Raw genomic sequence first — 27,500 nt, 5'->3', positions numbered from 1 at the left:
ACAACACTATGAACAGGAAGACTTCATCACCTCGTCACACAACACTATGAACAGGACGGCTTCATCACACAACACTATGAACAGGAAGACTTCATCACCTCGTCACACAACACTATGAACAGGAAGACTTCATCACCTCGTCACACAACACTATGAACAGGAAGACTTCATCACCTCGTCACACAACACTATGAACAGGACGACTTCATCACCTCGTCACACAACACTATGAACAGGAAGACTTCATCACCTCGTCACACAACACTATGAACAGGACGACTTCATCACCTCGTCACACAACACTATGAACAGGAAGACTTCATCACCTCGTCACACAACACTATGAACAGGACGACTTCATCACACAACACTATGAACAGGACGACTTCATCACCTCGTCACACAACACTATGAACAGGAAGACTTCATCACACAACACTATGAACAGGACGACTTCATCACCTCGTCACACAACACTATGAACAGGAAGACTTCATCACCTCGTCACACAACACTATGAACAGGAAGACTTCATCACCTCGTCACACAACACTATGAACAGGACGACTTCATCACACAACACTATGAACAGGAAGACTTCATCAGACAACACTATGAACAGGAAGACTTCATCACACAACACTATGAACAGGAAGACTTCATCACCTCGTCACGCAACACTATGAACAGGACGACTTCATCACCGCGTCACACAACACTATGAACAGGACGACTTCATCACCTCGTCACACAACACTATGAACAGGAAGACTTCATCACACAACACTATGAACAGGACGACTTCATCATCTCGTCACCCAACACTATGAACAGGATGACTTCATCACCTCGTCACACAACACTATGAACAGGACGACTTCATCACACAACACTATGAACAGGAAGACTTCATCACACAACACTATGAACAGAAAGACTTCATCACCTCGTCACACAACACTATGAACAGGACGACTTCATCACACAACACTATGAACAGGAAGACTTCATCACCTCGTCACACAACACTATGAACAGGACGGCTTCATCACACAACACTATGAACAGGAAGACTTCATCACACAACACTATGAACAGGAAGACTTCATCACACAACACTATGAACAGGAAGACTTCATCACCTCGTCACACAACACTATGAACAGGACGACTTCATCACCTCGTCACACAACACTATGAACAGGACGACTTCATCACACAACACTATGAACAGGAAGACTTCATCACTTCATCACACAACACTATGAACAGGAAGACTTCATCACACAACACTATGAACAGGACGACTTCATCACACAACACTATGAACAGGAAGACTTCATCACACAACACTATGAACAGGAAGACTTCATCACACAACACTATGAACAGGAAGACTTCATCACACAACACTATGAACAGGAAGACTTCATCACACAACACTATGAACAGGAAGACTTCATCACCTCATCACACAACACTATGAACAGGAAGACTTCATCACCTCGTCACACAACACTATGAACAGGACGACTTCATCACCTCGTCACACAACACTATGAACAGGAAGACTTCATCACCTCATCACACAACACTATGAACAGGACGACTTCATCACCTCGTCACACAACACTATGAACAGGAAGACTTCATCACCTCGTCACACAACACTATGAACAGGACGGCTTCATCACACAACACTATGAACAGGAAGACTTCATCACCTCGTCACACAACACTATGAACAGGAAGACTTCATCACCTCGTCACACAACACTATGAACAGGAAGACTTCATCACCTCGTCACACAACACTATGAACAGGACGACTTCATCACCTCGTCACACAACACTATGAACAGGACGACTTCATCACCTCGTCACACAACACTATGAACAGGACGACTTCATCACCTCGTCACACAACACTATGAACAGGAAGACTTCATCACCTCGTCACACAACACTATGAACAGGACGACTTCATCACACAACACTATGAACAGGACGACTTCATCACCTCGTCACACAACACTATGAACAGGAAGACTTCATCACACAACACTATAAACAGGACGACTTCATCACCTCGTCACACAACACTATGAACAGGACGACTTCATCACCTCGTCACACAACACTATGAACAGGAAGACTTCATCACCTCGTCACACAACACTATGAACAGGACGACTTCATCACACAACACTATGAACAGGAAGACTTCATCACCTCGTCACACAACACTATGAACAGGACGACTTCATCACCGCGTCACACAACACTATGAACAGGACGACTTCATCACACAACACTATGAACAGGACGACTTCATCATCTCGTCACCCAACACTATGAACAGGACGACTTCATCACACAACACTATGAACAGGAAGACTTCATCACCTCGTCACACAACACTATGAACAGGACGGCTTCATCACACAACACTATGAACAGGACGACTTCATCACACAACACTATGAACAGGAAGACTTCATCACACAACACTATGAACAGGAAGACTTCATCACACAACACTATGAACAGGAAGACTTCATCACACAACACTATGAACAGGAAGACTTCATCACCTCATCACACAACACAATGAACAGGAAGACTTCATCACCTAGTCACACAACACTATGAACAGGACGACTTCATCACCTCGTCACACAACACTATGAACAGGAAGACTTCATCACACAACACTATGAACAGGAAGACTTCATCACCTAGTCACACAACACTATGAACAGGAAGACTTCATCACCTCGTCACACAACACTATGAACAGGACGGCTTCATCACACAACACTATGAACAGGAAGACTTCATCACACAACACTATGAACAGGAAGACTTCATCACACAACACTATGAACAGGAAGACTTCATCACCTCGTCACACAACACTATGAACAGGAAGACTTCATCACCTCGTCACAAACACTATGAACAGGAAGACTTCATCACCTCATCACACAACACTATGAACAGGACGACTTCATCACACAACACTATGAACAGGACGACTTCATCACACAACACTATGAACAGGAAGACTTCATCACACAACACTATGAACAGGAAGGCTTCATCACCTCATCACACAACACTATGAACAGGACGACTTCATCACACAACACTATGAACAGGAAGACTTCATCACACAACACTATGAACAGGATGACTTCATCACCACGTCACACAACACTATGAACAGGAAGACTTCATCACACAACACTATGAACAGGAAGACTTCATCACACAACACTATGAACAAGAAGACTTCATCACCTCGTCACACAACACTATGAACAGGACGACTTCATCACCTCGTCACACAACACTATGAACAGGAAGACTTCATCACCTAGTCACACAACACTATGAACAGGACGACTTCATCACCTCGTCACACAACACTATGAACAGGAAGACTTCATCACACAACACTATGAACAGGAAGACTTCATCACCTAGTCACACAACACTATGAACAGGAAGACTTCATCACCTCGTCACACAACACTATGAACAGGACGGCTTCATCACACAACACTATGAACAGGAAGACTTCATCACACAACACTATGAACAGGAAGACTTCATCACACAACACTATGAACAGGAAGACTTCATCACCTCGTCACACAACACTATGAACAGGAAGACTTCATCACCTCGTCACAAAACACTATGAACAGGAAGACTTTATCACCTCATCGCACAACACTATGAACAGGACGACTTCATCACACAACACTATGAACAGGACGACTTCATCACACAACACTATGAACAGGAAGACTTCATCACACAACACTATGAACAGGAAGGCTTCATCACCTCATCACACAACACTATGAACAGGACGACTTCATCACACAACACTATGAACAGGAAGACTTCATCACACAACACTATGAACAGGATGACTTCATCACCACGTCACACAACACTATGAACAGGAAGACTTCATCACACAACACTATGAACAGGAAGACTTCATCACACAACACTATGAACAGGACGACTTCATCACCTCGTCACACAACACTATGAACAGGAAGACTTCATCACCTCATCACACAACACTATGAACAGGACGTCTTCATCACACAACACTATGAACAGGAAGACTTCATCAACTCGTCACACAACACTATGAACAGGAAGACTTCATCACCTCGTCACACAACACTATGAACAGGAAGACTTCATCACCTCGTCACACAACACTATGAACAGGAAGACTTCATCACCTCGTCACACAACACTATGAACAGGACGACTTCATCACCTCGTCACACAACACTATGAACAGGAAGACTTCATCACCTCGTCACACAACACTATGAACAGGACGGCTTCATCACACAACACTATGAACAGGAAGACTTCATCACCTCGTCACACAACACTATGAACAGGAAGACTTCATCACCTCGTCACACAACACTATGAACAGGACGACTTCATCACCTCGTCACACAACACTATGAACAGGAAGACTTCATCACCTCGTCACACAACACTATGAACAGGACGACTTCATCACACAACACTATGAACAGGACGACTTCATCACCTCGTCACACAACACTATGAACAGGAAGACTTCATCACACAACACTATAAACAGGACGACTTCATCACCTCGTCACACAACACTATGAACAGGAAGACTTCATCACCTCGTCACACAACACTATGAACAGGAAGACTTCATCACCTCGTCACACAACACTATGAACAGGACGACTTCATCACACAACACTATGAACAGGAAGACTTCATCAGACAACACTATGAACAGGAAGACTTCATCACACAACACTATGAACAGGAAGACTTCATCACCTCGTCACACAACACTATGAACAGGACGACTTCATCACCGCGTCACACAACACTATGAACAGGACGACTTCATCACCTCGTCACACAACACTATGAACAGGAAGACTTCATCACACAACACTATGAACAGGACGACTTCATCATCTCGTCACCCAACACTATGAACAGGATGACTTCATCACCTCGTCACACAACACTATGAACAGGACGACTTCATCACACAACACTATGAACAGGAAGACTTCATCACACAACACTATGAACAGAAAGACTTCATCACCTCGTCACACAACACTATGAACAGGACGACTTCATCACACAACACTATGAACAGGAAGACTTCATCACCTCGTCACACAACACTATGAACAGGACGGCTTCATCACACAACACTATGAACAGGACGACTTCATCACACAACACTATGAACAGGAAGACTTCATCACACAACACTATGAACAGGAAGACTTCATCACACAACACTATGAACAGGAAGACTTCATCACACAACACTATGAACAGGAAGACTTCATCACCTCATCACACAACACAATGAACAGGAAGACTTCATCACCTAGTCACACAACACTATGAACAGGACGACTTCATCACCTCGTCACACAACACTATGAACAGGAAGACTTCATCACACAACACTATGAACAGGAAGACTTCATCACCTAGTCACACAACACTATGAACAGGAAGACTTCATCACCTCGTCACACAACACTATGAACAGGACGGCTTCATCACACAACACTATGAACAGGAAGACTTCATCACACAACACTATGAACAGGAAGACTTCATCACACAACACTATGAACAGGAAGACTTCATCACCTCGTCACACAACACTATGAACAGGAAGACTTCATCACCTCGTCACAAAACACTATGAACAGGAAGACTTCATCACCACATCACACAACACTATGAACAGGACGACTTCATCACACAACACTATGAACAGGACGACTTCATCACACAACACTATGAACAGGAAGACTTCATCACACAACACTATGAACAGGAAGGCTTCATCACCTCATCACACAACACTATGAACAGGACGACTTCATCACACAACACTATGAACAGGAAGACTTCATCACACAACACTATGAACAGGATGACTTCATCACCACGTCACACAACACTATGAACAGGAAGACTTCATCACACAACACTATGAACAGGAAGACTTCATCACACAACACTATGAACAGGAAGACTTCATCACCTCGTCACACAACACTATGAACAGGACGACTTCATCACCTCGTCACACAACACTATGAACAGGAAGACTTCATCACCTCGTCACACAACACTATGAACAGGAAGACTTCATCACCTCGTCACACAACACTATGAACAGGACGACTTCATCACCTCGTCACACAACACTATGAACAGGAAGACTTCATCACCTCGTCACACAACACTATGAACAGGACGACTTCATCACACAACACTATGAACAGGACGACTTCATCACACAACACTATGAACAGGAAGACTTCATCACACAACACTATGAACAGGAAGGCTTCATCACCTCATCACACAACACTATGAACAGGACGACTTCATCACACAACACTATGAACAGGAAGACTTCATCACACAACACTATGAACAGGATGACTTCATCACCACGTCACACAACACTATGAACAGGAAGACTTCATCACACAACACTATGAACAGGAAGACTTCATCACACAACACTATGAACAGGACGACTTCATCACCTCGTCACACAACACTATGAACAGGAAGACTTCATCACCTCATCACACAACACTATGAACAGGACGTCTTCATCACACAACACTATGAACAGGAAGACTTCATCAACTCGTCACACAACACTATGAACAGGAAGACTTCATCACCTCGTCACACAACACTATGAACAGGAAGACTTCATCACCTCGTCACACAACACTATGAACAGGACGGCTTCATCACCTCGTCACACAACACTATGAACAGGACGACTTCATCACCTCGTCACACAACACTATGAACAGGACGACTTCATCACACAACACTATGAACAGGAAGACTTCATCACCTCGTCACACAACACTATGAACAGGACGATTTCATCACACAACACTATGAACAGGACGACTTCATCACCTCGTCACACAACACTATGAACAGGAAGACTTCATCACCTCGTCACACAACACTATGAACAGGAAGACTTCATCACCTCGTCACACAACACTATGAACAGGAAGACTTCATCACCTCGTCACACAACACTATGAACAGGACGACTTCATCACCTCGTCACACAACACTATGAACAGGAAGACTTCATCACCTCGTCACACAACACTATGAACAGGACGGCTTCATCACACAACACTATGAACAGGAAGACTTCATCACCTCGTCACACAACACTATGAACAGGAAGACTTCATCACCTCGTCACACAACACTATGAACAGGACGACTTCATCACCTCGTCACACAACACTATGAACAGGAAGACTTCATCACCTCGTCACACAACACTATGAACAGGACGACTTCATCACACAACACTATGAACAGGACGACTTCATCACCTCGTCACACAACACTATGAACAGGAAGACTTCATCACACAACACTATAAACAGGACGACTTCATCACCTCGTCACACAACACTATGAACAGGAAGACTTCATCACCTCGTCACACAACACTATGAACAGGAAGACTTCATCACCTCGTCACACAACACTATGAACAGGACGACTTCATCACACAACACTATGAACAGGAAGACTTCATCAGACAACACTATGAACAGGAAGACTTCATCACACAACACTATGAACAGGAAGACTTCATCACCTCGTCACACAACACTATGAACAGGACGACTTCATCACCGCGTCACACAACACTATGAACAGGACGACTTCATCACCTCGTCACACAACACTATGAACAGGAAGACTTCATCACACAACACTATGAACAGGACGACTTCATCATCTCGTCACCCAACACTATGAACAGGATGACTTCATCACCTCGTCACACAACACTATGAACAGGACGACTTCATCACACAACACTATGAACAGGAAGACTTCATCACACAACACTATGAACAGAAAGACTTCATCACCTCGTCACACAACACTATGAACAGGACGACTTCATCACACAACACTATGAACAGGAAGACTTCATCACCTCGTCACACAACACTATGAACAGGACGGCTTCATCACACAACACTATGAACAGGACGACTTCATCACACAACACTATGAACAGGAAGACTTCATCACACAACACTATGAACAGGAAGACTTCATCACACAACACTATGAACAGGAAGACTTCATCACACAACACTATGAACAGGAAGACTTCATCACCTCATCACACAACACAATGAACAGGAAGACTTCATCACCTAGTCACACAACACTATGAACAGGACGACTTCATCACCTCGTCACACAACACTATGAACAGGAAGACTTCATCACACAACACTATGAACAGGAAGACTTCATCACCTAGTCACACAACACTATGAACAGGAAGACTTCATCACCTCGTCACACAACACTATGAACAGGACGGCTTCATCACACAACACTATGAACAGGAAGACTTCATCACACAACACTATGAACAGGAAGACTTCATCACACAACACTATGAACAGGAAGACTTCATCACCTCGTCACACAACACTATGAACAGGAAGACTTCATCACCTCGTCACAAAACACTATGAACAGGAAGACTTCATCACCACATCACACAACACTATGAACAGGACGACTTCATCACACAACACTATGAACAGGACGACTTCATCACACAACACTATGAACAGGAAGACTTCATCACACAACACTATGAACAGGAAGGCTTCATCACCTCATCACACAACACTATGAACAGGACGACTTCATCACACAACACTATGAACAGGAAGACTTCATCACACAACACTATGAACAGGATGACTTCATCACCACGTCACACAACACTATGAACAGGAAGACTTCATCACACAACACTATGAACAGGAAGACTTCATCACACAACACTATGAACAGGAAGACTTCATCACCTCGTCACACAACACTATGAACAGGACGACTTCATCACCTCGTCACACAACACTATGAACAGGAAGACTTCATCACACAACACTATGAACAGGAAGACTTCATCACCTCGTCACACAACACTATGAACAGGACGACTTCATCACCTCGTCACACAACACTATGAACAGGAAGACTTCATCACCTCGTCACACAACACTATGAACAGGAAGACTTCATCACCTCGTCACACAACACTATGAACAGGACGACTTCATCACCTCGTCACACAACACTATGAACAGGAAGACTTCATCACCTCGTCACACAACACTATGAACAGGACGACTTCATCACCTCGTCACACAACACTATGAACAGGAAGACTTCATCACCTCGTCACACAACACTATGAACAGGACGACTTCATCACACAACACTATGAACAGGTCGACTTCATCACCTCGTCACACAACACTATGAACAGGACGACTTCATCACCCTCGTCACACAACACTATGAACAGGAAGACTTCATCACCTCGTAACACAACACTATGAACAGGAAGACTTCATCACCTCGTCACACAACACTATGAACAGGACGACTTCATCACACAACACTATGAACAGGAAGACTTCATCAGACAACACTATGAACAGGAAGACTTCATCAGACAACACTATGAACAGGAAGACTTCATCACACAACACTATGAACAGGAAGACTTCATCACACAACACTATGAACAGGAAGACTTCATCACCTCGTCACACAACACTATGAACAGGACGACTTCATCACCGCGTCACACAACACTATGAACAGGACGACTTCATCACCTCGTCACACAACACTATGAACAGGAAGACTTCATCACACAACACTATGAACAGGACGACTTCATCACCTCGTCACCCAACACTATGAACAGGATGACTTCATCACCTCGTCACACAACACTATGAACAGGACGACTTCATCACACAACACTATGAACAGGAAGACTTCATCACCTCGTCACACAACACTATGAACAGGACGACTTCATCACACAACACTATGAACAGGAAGACTTCATCACCTCGTCACACAACACTATGAACAGGACGGCTTCATCACACAACACTATGAACAGGAAGACTTCATCACACAACACTATGAACAGGACGACTTCATCACCTCGTCGCACAACACTATGAACAGGACGACTTCATCACACAACACTATGAACAGGAAGACTTCATCACTTCATCACACAACACTATGAACAGGAAGACTTCATCACACAACACTATGAACAGGACGACTTCATCACACAACACTATGAACAGGAAGACTTCATCACACAACACTATGAACAGGAAGACTTCATCACACAACACTATGAACAGGAAGACTTCATCACACAACACTATGAACAGGAAGACTTCATCACACAACACTATGAACAGGAAGACTTCATCACCTAGTCACACAACACTATGAACAGGAAGACTTCATCACCTCGTCACACAACACTATGAACAGGACGGCTTCATCACACAACACTATGAACAGGAAGACTTCATCACACAACACTATGAACAGGAAGACTTCATCACACAACACTATGAACAGGAAGACTTCATCACCTCGTCACACAACACTATGAACAGGAAGACTTCATCACCTCGTCACAAAACACTATGAACAGGAAGACTTCATCACCTCGTCACACAACACTATGAACAGGACGGCTTCATCACACAACACTATGAACAGGAAGACTTCATCACACAACACTATGAACAGGACGACTTCATCACACAACACTATGAACAGGAAGACTTCATCACACAACACTATGAACAGGAAGGCTTCATCACCTCATCACACAACACTATGAACAGGACGACTTCATCACACAACACTATGAACAGGAAGACTTCATCACACAACACTATGAACAGGATGACTTCATCACCACGTCACACAACACTATGAACAGGAAGACTTCATCACACAACACTATGAACAGGAAGACTTCATCACACAACACTATGAACAGGACGACTTCATCACCTCGTCACACAACACTATGAACAGGAAGACTTCATCACCTCATCACACAACACTATGAACAGGACGTCTTCATCACACAACACTATGAACAGGAAGACTTCATCACCTCGTCACACAACACTATGAACAGGAAGACTTCATCACCTCGTCACACAACACTATGAACAGGAAGACTTCATCACCTCGTCACACAACACTATGAACAGGACGGCTTCATCACCTCGTCACACAACACTATGAACAGGACGACTTCATCACCTCGTCACACAACACTATGAACAGGACGACTTCATCACACAACACTATGAACAGGAAGACTTCATCACCTCGTCACACAACACTATGAACAGGACGATTTCATCACACAACACTATGAACAGGACGACTTCATCACCTCGTCACACAACACTATGAACAGGAAGACTTCATCACACAACACTATGAACAGGAAGACTTCATCACCTCGTCACACAACACTATGAACAGGAAGACTTCATCACCTCGTCACACAACACTATGAACAGGAAGACTTCATCACCTCGTCACACAACACTATGAACAGGACGACTTCATCACACAACACTATGAACAGGAAGACTTCATCAGACAAAACTATGAACAGGAAGACTTCATCACACAACACTATGAACAGGAAGACTTCATCACACAACACTATGAACAGGAAGACTTCATCACCTCGTCACACAACACTATGAACAGGACGACTTCATCATCGCGTCACACAACACTATGAACAGGACGACTTCATCACCTCGTCACACAACACTATGAACAGGAAGACTTCATCACACAACACTATGAACAGGACGACTTCATCACCTCGTCACACAACACTATGAACAGGAAGACTTCATCACCTCGTCACACAACACTATGAACAGGAAGACTTCATCACCTCGTCACACAACACTATGAACAGGACGACTTCATCACACAACACTATGAACAGGAAGACTTCATCAGACAACACTATGAACAGGAAGACTTCATCACACAACACTATGAACAGGAAGACTTCATCACACAACACTATGAACAGGAAGACTTCATCACACAACACTATGAACAGGAAGACTTCATCACCTCGTCACACAACACTATGAACAGGAAGACTTCATCACCTCGTCACAAAACACTATGAACAGGAAGACTTCATCACCTCGTCACACAACACTATGAACAGGACGGCTTCATCACACAACACTATGAACAGGAAGACTTCATCACACAACACTATGAACAGGACGACTTCATCACACAACACTATGAACAGGAAGACTTCATCACACAACACTATGAACAGGATGACTTCATCACCACGTCACACAACACTATGAACAGGAAGACTTCATCACACAACACTATGAACAGGAAGACTTCATCACACAACACTATGAACAGGACGACTTCATCACCTCGTCACACAACACTATGAACAGGAAGACTTCATCACCTCATCACACAACACTATGAACAGGACGTCTTCATCACACAACACTATGAACAGGAAGACTTCATCACCTCGTCACACAACACTATGAACAGGAAGACTTCATCACCTCGTCACACAACACTATGAACAGGAAGACTTCATCACCTCGTCACACAACACTATGAACAGGACGGCTTCATCACCTCGTCACACAACACTATGAACAGGACGACTTCATCACCTCGTCACACAACACTATGAACAGGACGACTTCATCACACAACACTATGAACAGGAAGACTTCATCACCTCGTCACACAACACTATGAACAGGACGATTTCATCACACAACACTATGAACAGGACGACTTCATCACCTCGTCACACAACACTATGAACAGGAAGACTTCATCACCTCGTCACACAACACTATGAACAGGAAGACTTCATCACCTCGTCACACAACACTATGAACAGGAAGACTTCATCACCTCGTCACACAACACTATGAACAGGAAGACTTCATCACCTCGTCACACAACACTATGAACAGGACGACTTCATCACACAACACTATGAACAGGAAGACTTCATCAGACAAAACTATGAACAGGAAGACTTCATCACCTCGTCACACAACACTATGAACAGGACGACTTCATCACCGCGTCACACAACACTATGAACAGGACGACTTCATCACCTTGTCACACAACACTATGAACAGGAAGACTTCATCACACAACACTATGAACAGGACGACTTCATCACCTCGTCACCCAACACTATGAACAGGATGACTTCATCACCTCGTCACACAACACTATGAACAGGACGACTTCATCACACAACACTATGAACAGGAAGACTTCATCACACAACACTATGAACAGGAAGACTTCATCACCTCGTCACACAACACTATGAACAGGACGACTTCATCACCTCGTCACACAACACTATGAACAGGAAGACTTCATCACACAACACTATGAACAGGACGACTTCATCACCTCGTCACACAACACTATGAACAGGAAGACTTCATCACCTCGTCACACAACACTATGAACAGGAAGACTTCATCACCTCGTCACACAACACTATGAACAGGACGACTTCATCACACAACACTATGAACAGGAAGACTTCATTAGACAACACTATGAACAGGAAGACTTCATCACACAACACTATGAACAGGAAGACTTCATCACACAACACTATGAACAGGAAGACTTCATCACACAACACTATGAACAGGAAGACTTCATCACCTCTTCACACAACACTATGAACAGGACGACTTCATCACCGCGTCACACAACACTATGAACAGGACGACTTCATCACCTCGTCACACAACACTATGAACAGGAAGACTTCATCACACAACACTATGAACAGGACGACTTCATCACCTCGTCACACAACACTATGAACAGGAAGACTTCATCACCTCGTCACACAACACTATGAACAGGACGGCTTCATCACACAACACTATGAACAGGAAGACTTCATCACCTCGTCACACAACACTATGAACAGGACGACTTCATCACCTCGTCACACAACACTATGAACAGGAAGACTTCATCACCTCGTCACACAACACTATGAACAGGACGACTTCATCACCTCGTCACACAACACTATGAACAGGAAGACTTCATCACCTCGTCACACAACACTATGAACAGGACGACTTCATCACCTCATCACACAACACTATGAACAGGACGACTTCATCACACAACACTATGAACAGGACGACTTCATCACACAACACTATGAACAGGAAGACTTCATCACACAACACTATGAACAGGAAGGCTTCATCACCTCATCACACAACACTATGAACAGGACGACTTCATCACACAACACTATGAACAGGAAGACTTCATCACACAACACTATGAACAGGATGACTTCATCACCACGTCACACAACACTATGAACAGGAAGACTTCATCACACAACACTATGAACAGGAAGACTTCATCACACAACACTATGAACAGGACGACTTCATCACCTCGTCACACAACACTATGAACAGGAAGACTTCATCACCTCATCACACAACACTATGAACAGGACGTCTTCATCACACAACACTATGAACAGGAAGACTTCATCACCTCGTCACACAACACTATGAACAGGAAGACTTCATCACCTCGTCACACAACACTATGAACAGGAAGACTTCATCACCTCGTCACACAACACTATGAACAGGACGGCTTCATCACCTCGTCACACAACACTATGAACAGGACGACTTCATCACCTCGTCACACAACACTATGAACAGGACGACTTCATCACACAACACTATGAACAGGAAGACTTCATCACCTCGTCACACAACACTATGAACAGGACGACTTCATCACACAACACTATGAACAGGAAGACTTCATCACCTCGTCACACAACACTATGAACAGGATGACTTCATCACACAACACTATGAACAGGAAGACTTCATCACCTCGTCACACAACACTATGAACAGGAAGACTTCATCACACAACACTATGAACAGGAAGACTTCATCACACAACACTATGAACAGGAAGACTTCATCACACAACACTATGAACAGGAAGACTTCATCACCTCATCACACAACACGTTGCAGTGAGATGGAGGCAGTAGGCATTTTGAAAACATACTTGATTGAAACCTGAACTTTTCACTGCATATTATGAAGCATGTCTTAGCTTGCCTCAAAGGAGTCTAAAATCAGACCATATCCGTGGAGGCAAATCTTTTATATCAACTTCCTCTCGTTGTCCAGTAGCTAAAGGAACAATCCTAGTCGTATTATCAACCCCTGCTAGTTGTTGTGTATCAGATGTCCCCTCCTACATTTCTACCAGGTATTTTCATCTCTGTCACATGAAACTGTTGTCATGTCTGGTGCTGTTTGACAACGGTTTCCCTCCAGTTAATTTCATTATGTAACCAACATTCACACACAGCCTACTGCCTTCTGCCTTCTGCCTACTGCCTTCTGCCTACTGCCTTCTGCCTACTGCCTTCTGCCTACTGCCTTCTGCCTACTGCCTACTGCCTTCTGCCTACTGCCTTCTGCCTACTGCCTTCTGCCTATTGCCTTCTGTCTACTTCCTTCTGCCTACTGCCTACTGCCTACCGCCTAACACCTTCTGCCTACTGCCTAACACCTTCTGCCTACCGCCTTCTGCCTTCTGCCTACTGCCTACTGCCTTCTGCCTACTGCCTTCTGCCTACCGCCTACCACCTTCTGCCTACTGCCTTCTGCCTTCTGCCTACTGCCTACTGCCTTCTGCCTACCACCTTCTGCCTACTGCCTTCTGCCTTCTGCCTACCACCTACTGCCTACTGCCTTCTGCCTACCACCTTCTGCCTACTGCCTTCTGTCTTCTGCCTACTGCCTTCTGCCTTCTGCCTTCTGCCTTCTGCCTACCTCTGCTCTTATAATGTGAATAAATAATAGTTGATCAACATTTTAAGATAAACGCTCTGATCTGTTGCATCAGCCTCACTACTTAATGTTTTTTAACGTAGCCTGGTCCTACTGGTTGTATGAATTTAGCATCTATCTTCCCAAACTGTCCCAGAGTCTGTTTGGTATAGGCTATTTCTTTCTCCACAAGTTGACCAATAGAACAGGTGAACGTTTCTAGTATGGGGGACAGTAGACTGACAGGCTAGTGATTTAGCTGTTTGTGACTCGTCTTGTTGATGAAAAGTACATGTGGACAGTTCATCTAACGTCTTCAAAGTGAGAATCAGAATTCAGCAAGAAGAACACGGCATTGCCTCCTCAACATGTCCTGTTGATATGAATGAACACATTCTAAATGTGACTTCTGTCGTCCTGTTGATATGAATGAACACATTCTAAATGTGATTTGTGTCCTCCTGTTGATATGAATGAACACATTCTAAATGTGATTTGTGTCCTCCTGTTGATATGAATGAACACATTCTAAATGTGATTTGTGTCCTCCTGTTGATATGAATGAACACATTCTAAATGTGATTTGTGTCCTCCTGTTGATATGAATGAACACATTCTAAATGTGATTTGTGTCGTCCTGTTGATATGAATGAACACATTCTAAATGTGACTTCTGTCCTCCTGTTGATATGAATGAACACATTCTAAATGTGACTTCTGTTGATATGAATGAACACATTCTAAATGTGACTTCTGTCGTCCTGTTGATATGAATGAACACATTCTAAATGTGACTTCTGTTGATATGAATGAACACATTCTAAATGTGACTTCTGTTGATATGAATGAACACATTCTAAATGTGACTTCTGTCGTCCTGTTGATATGAATGAACACATTCTAAATGTGATTTCTGTCGTCCTGTTGATATGAATGAACACATTCTAAATGTTACTTCTGTTGATATGAATGAACACATTCTAAATGTGACTTCTGTCGTCCTGTTGATATGAATGAACACATTCTAAATGTGACTTCTGTCGTCCTGTTGATATGAATGAACACATTCTAAATGTGACTTCTGTCCTGTTGATATGAATGAACACATTCTAAATGTTACTTCTGTTGATATGAATGAACACATTCTAAATGTGACTTCTGTCGTCCTGTTGATATGAATGAACACATTCTAAATGTGACTTCTGTCGTCCTGTTGATATGAATGAACACATTCTAAATGTTACTTCTGTTGATATGAATGAACACATTCTAAATGTGACTTCTGTTGATATGAATGAACACATTCTAAATGTGATTTGTGTCCTACTGTTGATATGAATGAACACATTCTAAATGTGACTTCTGTCGTCCTGGGCACCGAGCTGGACGCCCTCATCACGTTACACACCCAGATGGGTCTGGTACATCGATCACATGAGCGGAACATGGACATGCTGCCTGTCAAATGGCAGACGACACAATTTCCTAATTGCTGTGTGTGTTCTGAATGTGTGTGTGTGTGTTCTGAATGTGTGTGTGTGTGTGTTGCGTGTGTGTGTGTGTGTGTGTGTGTGTGTGTGTGTGTGTGTGTGTGTGTTGCGTGTGTGTGTGTGTTCTGAATGTGTGTATGTGTGTGTGTGTGTGTGTTCTGGATGTGTGTGTGTGTATGTTGTGTGTGTGTTCTGAATGTGTGTATTCTGAATGTGTGTGTGTGTGTGTGTGTGTGTTGCGTGTGTGTGTGTGTTCCTACCTGACCACAGTTCTCTCCAGGTATAGTGTAACCTGATTCTGCATTTCTTCTGGTAGCAGATCAGCTTGTGAATCACCTGTACACAACGCCTGGTGGACACACACCATACACACACCATAGACACACCATAGACACACCATACACACACCATACACACACCATACACACACCAGACACACACCAGACACACACCATACACACACACCAGACACACACCATACACACACCATACACACACCATACACACACCATACACACACACCAGACACACACACCAGACACACACCATACACACACCATACACACACCATACACACACCATACACACACCATACACACACCATACACACACCATACACACACCATACACACACCATACACACACCATACACACACAAGTATCATGATTAAACACACTTGTAATGTACGCATCTGGGTAGTGTAGTAACATGTTTGGTTGATTGTAAAGTGTGAGACACAGGGCAGCCGTCTTACATGTAGAGATCCATAGGAAAGTCCTTCATCATATGAGTTACGATGAACTCAACCATCAGATCTGGAGAGACAGAGAGACGCAGAGACAGAGAGATAGAGACAGAGAGATAGAGAGACAGAGAGAGAGAGAGAGACAGAGAGAGAGAGAGAGACAGAGAGAGAGAGAGACAGAGAGATAGAGACAGAGACAGAGAGAGAGAGATAGAGAGACAGAGAAGAGAGAGACAGAGAGAGACAGAGAGAGACAGAGAGACAGACAGACAGACAGACAGACAGACAGACAGAGCCTTTACTGTACAATGTATATGAAGCTCTTAATGCTCTGATCCACAGCTACAACACGGACTACAGACTAGACCATGTTGAATGGTTCCACGTACCTAGAACAGCACACACCAGTGGTCTGGACGGGACGTTCTTCTCTGCTGCCTTCTTCCTGTGTCTCATGGGCTGTATACACAGAACGCAGGTTGAACACACACACACACACACGCACGCACGCACGCACACACACACACACTTACCATTCTGTGTAGATTGACTCTGAAGTTCATGTTGTCGTCATGGAGAAAGGCATCAGCATACTGGTCCTATAGGACAGAGAGAAAGACATCAGCATACTGGTCCTATAGGACAGAGAGAAAGACATCAGCATACTGGTCCTATAGGACAGAGAGAAAGACATCATCATACTGTTCCTATAGGACAGAGAGACAGACATCATACTGGTCCTATAGGACAGAGAGACAGACATCATACTGGTCCCATAGGACAGAGAGAAAGACAGAGAGAAAGACATCATACTGGTCCTATAGGACAGAGAGACAGACATCATACTGGTCCGATAGGACAGAGAGACAGACATCATACTGGTCCTATAGGACAGAGAGAAAGACAGAGAGACAGACATCATACTGGTCCTATAGAACAGAGATAAAGACATCATACTGGTCCTATAGGACAGAGAGAGAAAGACATCATACTGGTCCTATAGGACAGAGAGAGACAGACATCATACTGGTCCTATAGAACAGAGATAAAGACATCATACTGGTCCTATAGAACAGAGAGAAAGATATCATACTGGTCCTATAGGACAGAGAGAAAGACATCAGCATACTGGTCCTATAGGACAGAGAGAAAGACATAGAGACAGACATCATACTGGTCCTATAGGACAGAGATAAAGACATCATACTGGTCCTATAGAACAGAGATAAAGACATCATACTGGTCCTATAGAACAGAGAGAAAGATATCATACTGGTCCTATAGGACAGAGAGAAAGACATCAGCATACTGGTCCTATAGGACAGAGAGAAAGACATAGAGACAGACATCATACTGGTCCTATAGGACAGAGATAAAGACATCATACTGGTCCTATAGGACAGAGAGAAAGACAGAGAGACAGACATCATACTGGTCCTATAGGACAGAGAGAAAGACAGAGAGACAGACATCATACTGGTCCTATAGGACAGAGAGACAGGCATCATACTGGTCCTATAGGACAGAGAGACAGACATCATACTGGTCCCATAGGACAGAGAGAAAGACAGAGAGAAAGACATCATACTGGTCCCATAGGACAGAGAGAAAGACATCATACTGGTCCTATAGGACAGAGAGAAAGACATCATACTGGTCCTATAGGACAGGGAGAAAGACATCATACTGGTCCTATAGGACAGAGAGAAAGACATCAGCATACACAGGTGTACATACCTCCGTCACAGAGGTGTACATACCTCCGTCACACAGGTGTACATACCTCCGTTATACAGGTGTACATACCTCCGTCACACAGGTGTACATACCTCCGTAATACAGGTGTACATACCTCTGTTATACAGGTGTACATACCTCCGTCACACAGGTGTACATACCTCCGTTATACAGGTGTACATACCTCCGTCACACAGGTGTACATACCTCCGTAATACAGGTGCACATACCTCCGTCACACAGGTGTACATACCTCCGTCACACAGGTGTACATACCTCCGTCACACAGGTGTACATACCTCCGTTATACAGGTGTACATACCTCCGTTATACAGGTGTACATACCTCCGTTATACAGGTGTACATACCTCCGTCACACAGGTGTACATACCTCCGTTATACAGGTGTACATACCTCCGTCACACAGGTGTACATACCTCCGTCACACAGGTGTACATACCTCTGTTATACAGGTGTACATACCTCTGTTATACAGGTGTACATACCTCTGTTATACAGGTGTACATACCGCCGTCACACAGGTGTACATACCGCCGTCACTCAGGTGTACATACCTCCGTCACACAGGTGTACATACCGCCGTCACACAGGTGTACATACCGCCGTCACTCAGGTGTACATACCTCCGTTACACAGGTGTACATACCTCCGTCACACAGGTGTACATACCTCCGTCACACAGGTGTACATACCTCGTGTACATACCTCCGTCACACAGGTGTACATACCTCCGTCACACAGGTGCACATACCTCCGTTATACAGGTGAGGATGATGAGACAGAGTCTGGCACTGTTGAGTCTGTGTTCATCTGGAGAGAGAGAGACAGAGAAAGAGAGAGAGTGACTGTGGAGGAGTATTTGATGAAGTGATAGAGGGTAGAGATAGATATAGATCACGTGTTAACTCATTCCACGGAGGACTGAGTGTCTGTGGAGGAGTATATGATGAAGTGACAGAGGACAGAGATAGAGAGAGTCTGACTGTGGAGGAGTATATGATGAAGTGATAGAGGACAGAGATAGAGAGAGTCTGACTGTGGAGGAGTATATGATGAAGTGATAGAGGGTATAGATAGATATAGATCACGTGTTAACTCATTCCACGGAGGACTGAGTGTCTGTGGGTTTTCACTCCTCCCTTGGACTTCATTATTTTCTTGTTTAGGGCTGCCAGGTGGCGCAGCGATCCAAAGCACTGCATCTCTGTGCAAGAGGCGTCACTACAGACCCTGGTTCGAATACTGGGCTGTATCACAACCGGACGTGATTGGGAGACACATAGGGCGGCGCACAATTGGCCCAGCATCGTTCGGGTTAGGGTTTGGCCGGGCTAGGCCGTGATTGTAAATAAGAATTTGTTCTTAACTAACTTGCCTATTTAAAAAACGATTGCTGAATTAAGCTCACTAATTAATAAGGAACTCTAACCAAAAACCAGCCGACATTAGATCCTCCGTGGAATGAGGTTGGGAGAACTGATAGAGGTAGAGGTAACGAGAGAGAGAGAGAGAGAGAGAGAGAGAGAGAGAGAGAGAGAGAGAGAGAGAGAGAGAGAGAGAGAGAGAGGTAGAGAGAGTGGTAGAGAGAGAGTGGTAGAGAAAGAGAGAGAGAGAGAGAGTGGTAGAGAATGAGAGAGAGAGAGAGAGAGAGCGAGAGAGAGAGAGAGGAGAGTGGTAGAGAAAGAGAGAGAGAGAGAGAGAGAGAATGAGAGAGAGAGAGAGAGAGAGTGGTAGAGAGAGAGATAGTGGTAGAGAGAGAGATAGTGGTAGAGATAGAGAGAGATAATGAGAGATAGAGAGAGATAGTGAGAGATAGAGAGAGATAGTGAGAGAGAGATTAGTGGTAGATAGAGAGAGAGTGGTAGAGAGAGAGAGAGAGTGGTAGAGAGATAGAGAGAGGTAGAGAGATAGAGAGAGGTAGAGAGAGAGAGAGAGAGAGAGAGAGAGATAGAGAGAGCTAGAGAGATAGAGAGAGCTAGAGAGATAGAGAGAGGTAGAGAGATAGAGAGAGATAGAGAGATAGAGAGAGGTAGAGAGATAGAGAGAGGTAGAGAGATAGAGAGAGATAGATAGAGATAGAGAGAGATAGAGAGATAGAGAGAGATAGCCGTGTATTTAAACCTTTGGTGTCCTGCATGACGATGGAGGAGTACTTGAGGAAGGTGATGAGCAGGTTACTGGTCTGAAGGTTAGGATCCAGGGGAAGTTCTGAAGAGTTCATCACTGGAAAGCAGGACACACAACGTTGGTTCAACATTATACTAATGTTATGTTGAAACGTTGAAAGATCCATTTGGGTAACAGCTAAGAACTTTACTGTGACTGTTTTCAAATAAAACGGTCCAAAAAAACTCAAATCCCTTCTTGGCATGAAGCAAGGATTTAGCTAGGACAGTCTGGGAGGGGTCTGGGTGGGGAGGGGGAAACTGAAAATGTGCCGTGGTTGGCAGAAACGTTTGGAACTCTCTTATTGGTCTATTAATTAATTTAGAGCCTGGTGATGTCACCAGAAAGGTCAAAACTCCACCCACCAAAACAGACATTCCAGGCAGTGGTTTCAAACAGCTCTTACACTAAAAGGACATTAGCACTTTATCTCACAATTTCACAGCATTATTCCAACCTCATAGTGGAAATATAAAGCACAGGTCCTTTAACAGGGAGAGACCCCTCAACAACTCCAGGGAGAAACCCCTCAACAACTCCAGGGAGAGACCCCTCAACAACTACAGGGAGAGACCCCTCAACAACTCCAGGGAGAAACCCCTCAACAACTCCAGGGAGAGACCCCTCAACAACTCCAGGGAGAGACCCCTCAACAACTCCAGGGAGAGACCCCTCAACAACTCCAGGGAGAGACCCCTCAACAACTCCAGGGAGAGACCCCTCAACAACTCCAGGGAGAGACCCCTCAACAACTCCAGAGAGAGACCCCTCAACAACTCCAGGGAGAGACCCCTCAACAACTCCAGGGAGAGACCCCTCAACAACTCCAGGGAGAGACCCCTCAACAACTCCAGGGAGAGACCCCTCAACCCCACAGCAACTCCAGGGAGAGACCCCTCAACCTCACAGCAACTCCAGGGAGAGACCCCTCAACCACCCAACAACTCCAGGGAGAGACCCGTCAACAATTCCAGGGAGAGACCCCTCAACAATTCCAGGGAGAGACCCCTCAACAACTCCAGGGAGAGACCCCTCAACAATCCCAGGGAGAGACCCCTCAACAACTCCAGGGAGAGACCCCTCAACCCCTCAACAACTCCAGGGAGAGACCCCTCAACAACTCCAGGGAGAGACCCCTCAACCCCTAAACAACTCCAGGGAGAGACCCCTCAACAACTCCAGGGAGAGACCCCTCAACCCCTAAACAACTCCAGGGAGAGACCCCTCAACAACTCCAGGGAGAGACCCCTCAACCCCTCAACAACTCCAGGGAGAGACCCTCAACAACTCCAGGGAGAGACCCCTCAACCCCTCAACAACTCCAGGGAGAGACCCCTCAACAACTCCAGGGAGAGACCCCTCAACCCCTCAACAACTCCAGGGAGAAACCCCTCAACAACTCCAGGGAGAGACCCCTCAACAACTCCAGGGAGAGACCCCTCAACAACTCCAGGGAGAGACCCCTCAACAACTCCAGGGAGAGACCCCTCAACCCCACAGCAACTCCAGGGAGAGACCCCTCAACCTCACAGCAACTCCAGGGAGAGACCCCTCAACCACCCAACAACTCCAGGGAGAGACGCCTCAACCTCACAACAACTCCAGGGAGAGACCCCTCAACCTCTCAACAACTCCAGGGAGAGACCCCTCAACCTCTCAACAACTCCAGGGAGAGACCCCTCAACCTCTCAACAACTCCAGGGAGAGACCCCTCAACCTCACAACAACTCCAGGGAGGGCCCCTCAACAACTCCAGGGAGAGACCCTCAACCTCACAGCAACTCCAGGGAGAGACCCCACAGCAACTCCAGGGAGAGACCCCTCAACCTCACAACAACTCCAGGGAGAGACCCCTCAACCTCCCAACAACTCCAGGGAGAGACCCCTCAACCTCACAGCAACTCCAGGGAGAGACCCCTCAACCACCCAACAACTCCAGGGAGAGACGCCTCAACCTCACAACAACTCCAGGGAGAGACCCCTCAACCTCTCAACAACTCCAGGGAGAGACCGCTCAACAACTCCAGGGAGAGACCCCTCAACCTCTCAACAACTCCAGGGAGAGACCCCTCAACCTCCCAACTCCAGGGAGAGACCCCTCAACCTCACAACTCCAGGGAGAGACCTCACAACCCCTCAACAACTCCAGGGAGAGACCCCTCAACAACTCCAGGGAGAGACCCCTCAACAACTCCAGGGAGAGACCCCTCAACAATTCCAGGGAGAGACCCCTCAACAACTCCAGGGAGAGACCCCTCAACAACTCCAGGGAGAGACCCCTCAACAACTCCAGGGAGAGACCCCTCAACAACTCCAGGGAGAGACCCCTCAACAACTCCAGGGAGAGACCCCTCAACAACTCCAGGGAGAGACCCCTCAACAACTCCAGGCAGAGACCCCTCAACAATTCCAGGGAGAGACCCCTCAACAACTCCAGGGAGAGACCCCTCAACAACTCCAGGGAGAGACCCCTCAACAACTCCAGGGAGAGACCCCTCAACTACTCCAGGGAGAGACCCCTCAACCTCACAACAACTCCAGGGATGGACCCCTCAACAACTCCAGGTAGAGACCCCTCAACAACTCCAGGGAGAGACCCCTCAACAACTCCAGGGAGAGACCCCTCAACAACTCCAGGGATGGACCCCTCAACAACTCCAGGGAGAGACCCCTCAACCTCACAACAACTCCACTGCAACATCCATCACTGGTAGGGAGAGAAACACGGCCATTTATGTTCAACAACGTTAATTTAACTTCATAGTAATGTTAATGTAATGTTATTTGAATGTTGAACGTTCAACCTAATAATGAGCTTTACTGTCGGTAGAGACAAGAAGAGAAGCTATGAAGTGATCCACTATTAGCTAGTCAAGACGCTACACGAGACAGTCAGGTGGATCTCACATCTCAGAGGCTAGTTTCACAGATAAAACAGGAGCCAACAACTTCTAATTCACCCCAGACTCCTACCTCCATTTTGATTTGTCCTCATCCCACCAATCCTGGATCAGGACGACTGGTTATGACATCATGGCCATGAACCAGCCAAGCACATGGTCCACAGGGGGGAAAAGTAAGTGTAAGTGTAAGTGTAAGTGTAAGTGTGTGTGTGTGTGTGTGTGTGTGTGTGTGTGTGTGTGTGTGTGTGTGTGTGTGTGTGTGTGTGTGTGTGTGTGTGTGTGTGTGCGTGTGCGTGTGCGTGTGCGTGTGCGTGTGTGTGTGTGTGGTGACATGGTTCTCTACCTGAAAGATTCATCTGTATTTGAAGCCAGTTCCGTTAATATTTCATACAGCAAATGGCTTTTAGCGAGAAACACACACCATGCATGTTTTAACAGTTACATTGCACGTGAACTGAACAGGTTCAGATTGTGTGTGTTCGTGTGGCGCACGTGTATGGAGGGGTTATCAGAAATAGACGGCCAAAAACAATGACGAGAAACGTATTTCTTTAAAACAGAATGTTTCAGACGCTTGTTAAAATGTTTCCTCCTATGTCCACTGGTTTTAAGGGGGAAGGGGAACTAAAGGAGTGGAGGGGAACTAAAGGAGTGAAGGGGAACTAAAGGAGTGAAGGGGAACTAAAGGAGTGGAGGGGAACTAAAGGAGTGGAGGGGAACTAAAGGAGTGGAGGGGAACTAAAGGAGTGGAGGGGAACTAAAGGAGTCGAGGGGAACTAAAGGAGTGGAGGGGGACTAAAGGAGTGGAGGGGAACTAAAGGAGTGGAGGGGAACTAAAGGCGTGAAGGAGAACTAAAGGAGTGGAGGGGAACTAAAGGAGTGGAGGGGAACTAAACGAGTGGAGGGGGACTAAAGGAGTGGAGGGGAACTAAAGGAGTGGAGGGGAACTAAAGGAGTGGAGGGGAACTAAAGGAGTGGAGGGGAACTAAAGGAGTGGAGGGGGACTAAAGGAGTGGAGGGGAACTAAAGGAGTGGAGGGGAACTAAAGGAGTGGAGGGGAACTAAAGGAGTGAAGGGGAACTAAAGGAGTGGAGGGGTCTTGGTTGACTCTGGCCAACTGTTCCATTTTCCAGAATTACCCCAGTAACAGAAAACAGGAAAGATTAAAAAAATAGTAACTACATCAATTTAAACACTAGTGATTATTACTACTAATAAAGGTTTCATTTCATTCAGTCAATAATTAATCTGTAAATGTCATTCGTTCATGGAACAAGGTGGACCCAGAGTCCGGACCAATCATGTTACTCACTGTCCATAGAGAGCGGGGTTGTGCCAAGCGGCGTCGTGGGAGTGGTCGGAACAGGGGTGATGGGAGAGGTCGGGATGTCAATCTCTGGGTGACTCTGTTGATTGACAGGTGACAGAGCAAATGAGTGAGGAGAAGAAAGAGAGGTAGAGGAGGCAGACAGAGAGATAGTGGGATTAGAGGGAGAGAGAACACATGACTTTCAAGGAAAGCTGAGCAGATGAAACCAGAACAAAGACAATTCCCCCTATTTGTTCTCCTCTCCTCCTCTCTCCAAACAGCGTCAGGTCATTCTATACAACACTATCAGACATCAGAGATGCTGGCATCTGATAGAACTAAAAGAACTTTAGAAAAAGAACCAATTACCCCTCCCCCTTCTTTATCTCCGCCCTCACCCCCTCTCTCTATACCTCCCACCCTCACCCTCTCTCTGCCTTCCACCCTCACTCTCCCCCTCTCTCTCTCCCTCTCTCTCTCCCTCTGCCTCCCTCACTCACACCCTCTCTGCCTCCCTCCCTCACCCTCTCTGTCTGCCTCCCTCCCTCACCCTCTCTGTCTGCCTCCCTCCCTCACCCTCTCTGTCTGCCTCCCTCCCTCACCCTCTCTGTCTGCCTCCCTCCCTCACCCTCTCTGTCTGCCTCCCTCCCTCACCCTCTCTGTCTGCCTCCCTCCCTCACCCTCTCTGTCCGCCTCCCTCCCTCACCCTCTCTGTCCGCCTCCCTCCCTCACCCTCTCTGTCCGCCTCCCTCACCCTCTCTGTCCGCCTCCCTCACCCTCTCTGTCCGCCTCCCTCACCCTCTCTGTCCGCCTCCCTCACCCTCTCTGTCCGCCTCCTCCCAAGCGGAGGAAGGAAACAATCAACTTCTTTGCCTCAAAGCCAAAATATATTTTTTAAATAGAATACATTTTGTTTCTATAAATAGTAGTTTAACTTCACCTGAGCGAAAACAGGAGAAAATAGAAAAAATGATAAAGTAGAAGAAAAAGATGTTCCTAGCGACAGTAGTAGTAGTTTTGTTCCTAGCGACAGTAGTAGTAGTTTTGTTTCTAGCGACAGTAGTAGTAGTTTTGTTCCTAGCGACAGTAGTAGTAGTTTTGTTCCTAGCGACAGTAGTAGTAGTTTTGTTTCTAGCGACAGTAGTAGTAGTTTTGTTCCTAGCGACAGTAGTAGTAGTTTTGTTTCTAGCGAC

General features: G+C 45.4%; 1 protein-coding gene across 1 annotated transcript in view; it reads right to left on the bottom strand.

Annotated features, from left to right (window-relative positions):
• The window catches only part of LOC116360705 (armadillo-like helical domain-containing protein 3), a 64,757-nt gene that overhangs the window by 16,338 nt on the left and 20,919 nt on the right, over nucleotides 1–27,500 (bottom strand). The window contains 7 exon segments of the mRNA XM_031815676.1: nucleotides 17,686–17,774; nucleotides 18,181–18,241; nucleotides 18,561–18,630; nucleotides 18,705–18,770; nucleotides 20,681–20,739; nucleotides 22,051–22,152; nucleotides 26,311–26,404. Of these exon segments, the coding sequence (XP_031671536.1) occupies nucleotides 17,686–17,774; nucleotides 18,181–18,241; nucleotides 18,561–18,630; nucleotides 18,705–18,770; nucleotides 20,681–20,739; nucleotides 22,051–22,152; nucleotides 26,311–26,404 (541 nt within the window).

The sequence above is a fragment of the Oncorhynchus kisutch genome, unplaced genomic scaffold (genome assembly GCF_002021735.2).
Source record: "Oncorhynchus kisutch isolate 150728-3 unplaced genomic scaffold, Okis_V2 scaffold180, whole genome shotgun sequence".
In the NCBI taxonomy this organism is placed as follows: domain Eukaryota; kingdom Metazoa; phylum Chordata; class Actinopteri; order Salmoniformes; family Salmonidae; genus Oncorhynchus; species Oncorhynchus kisutch.
Note: the sequence above shows the minus strand (reverse complement) of the source record. Positions and strands in the feature narration are given on the sequence as shown.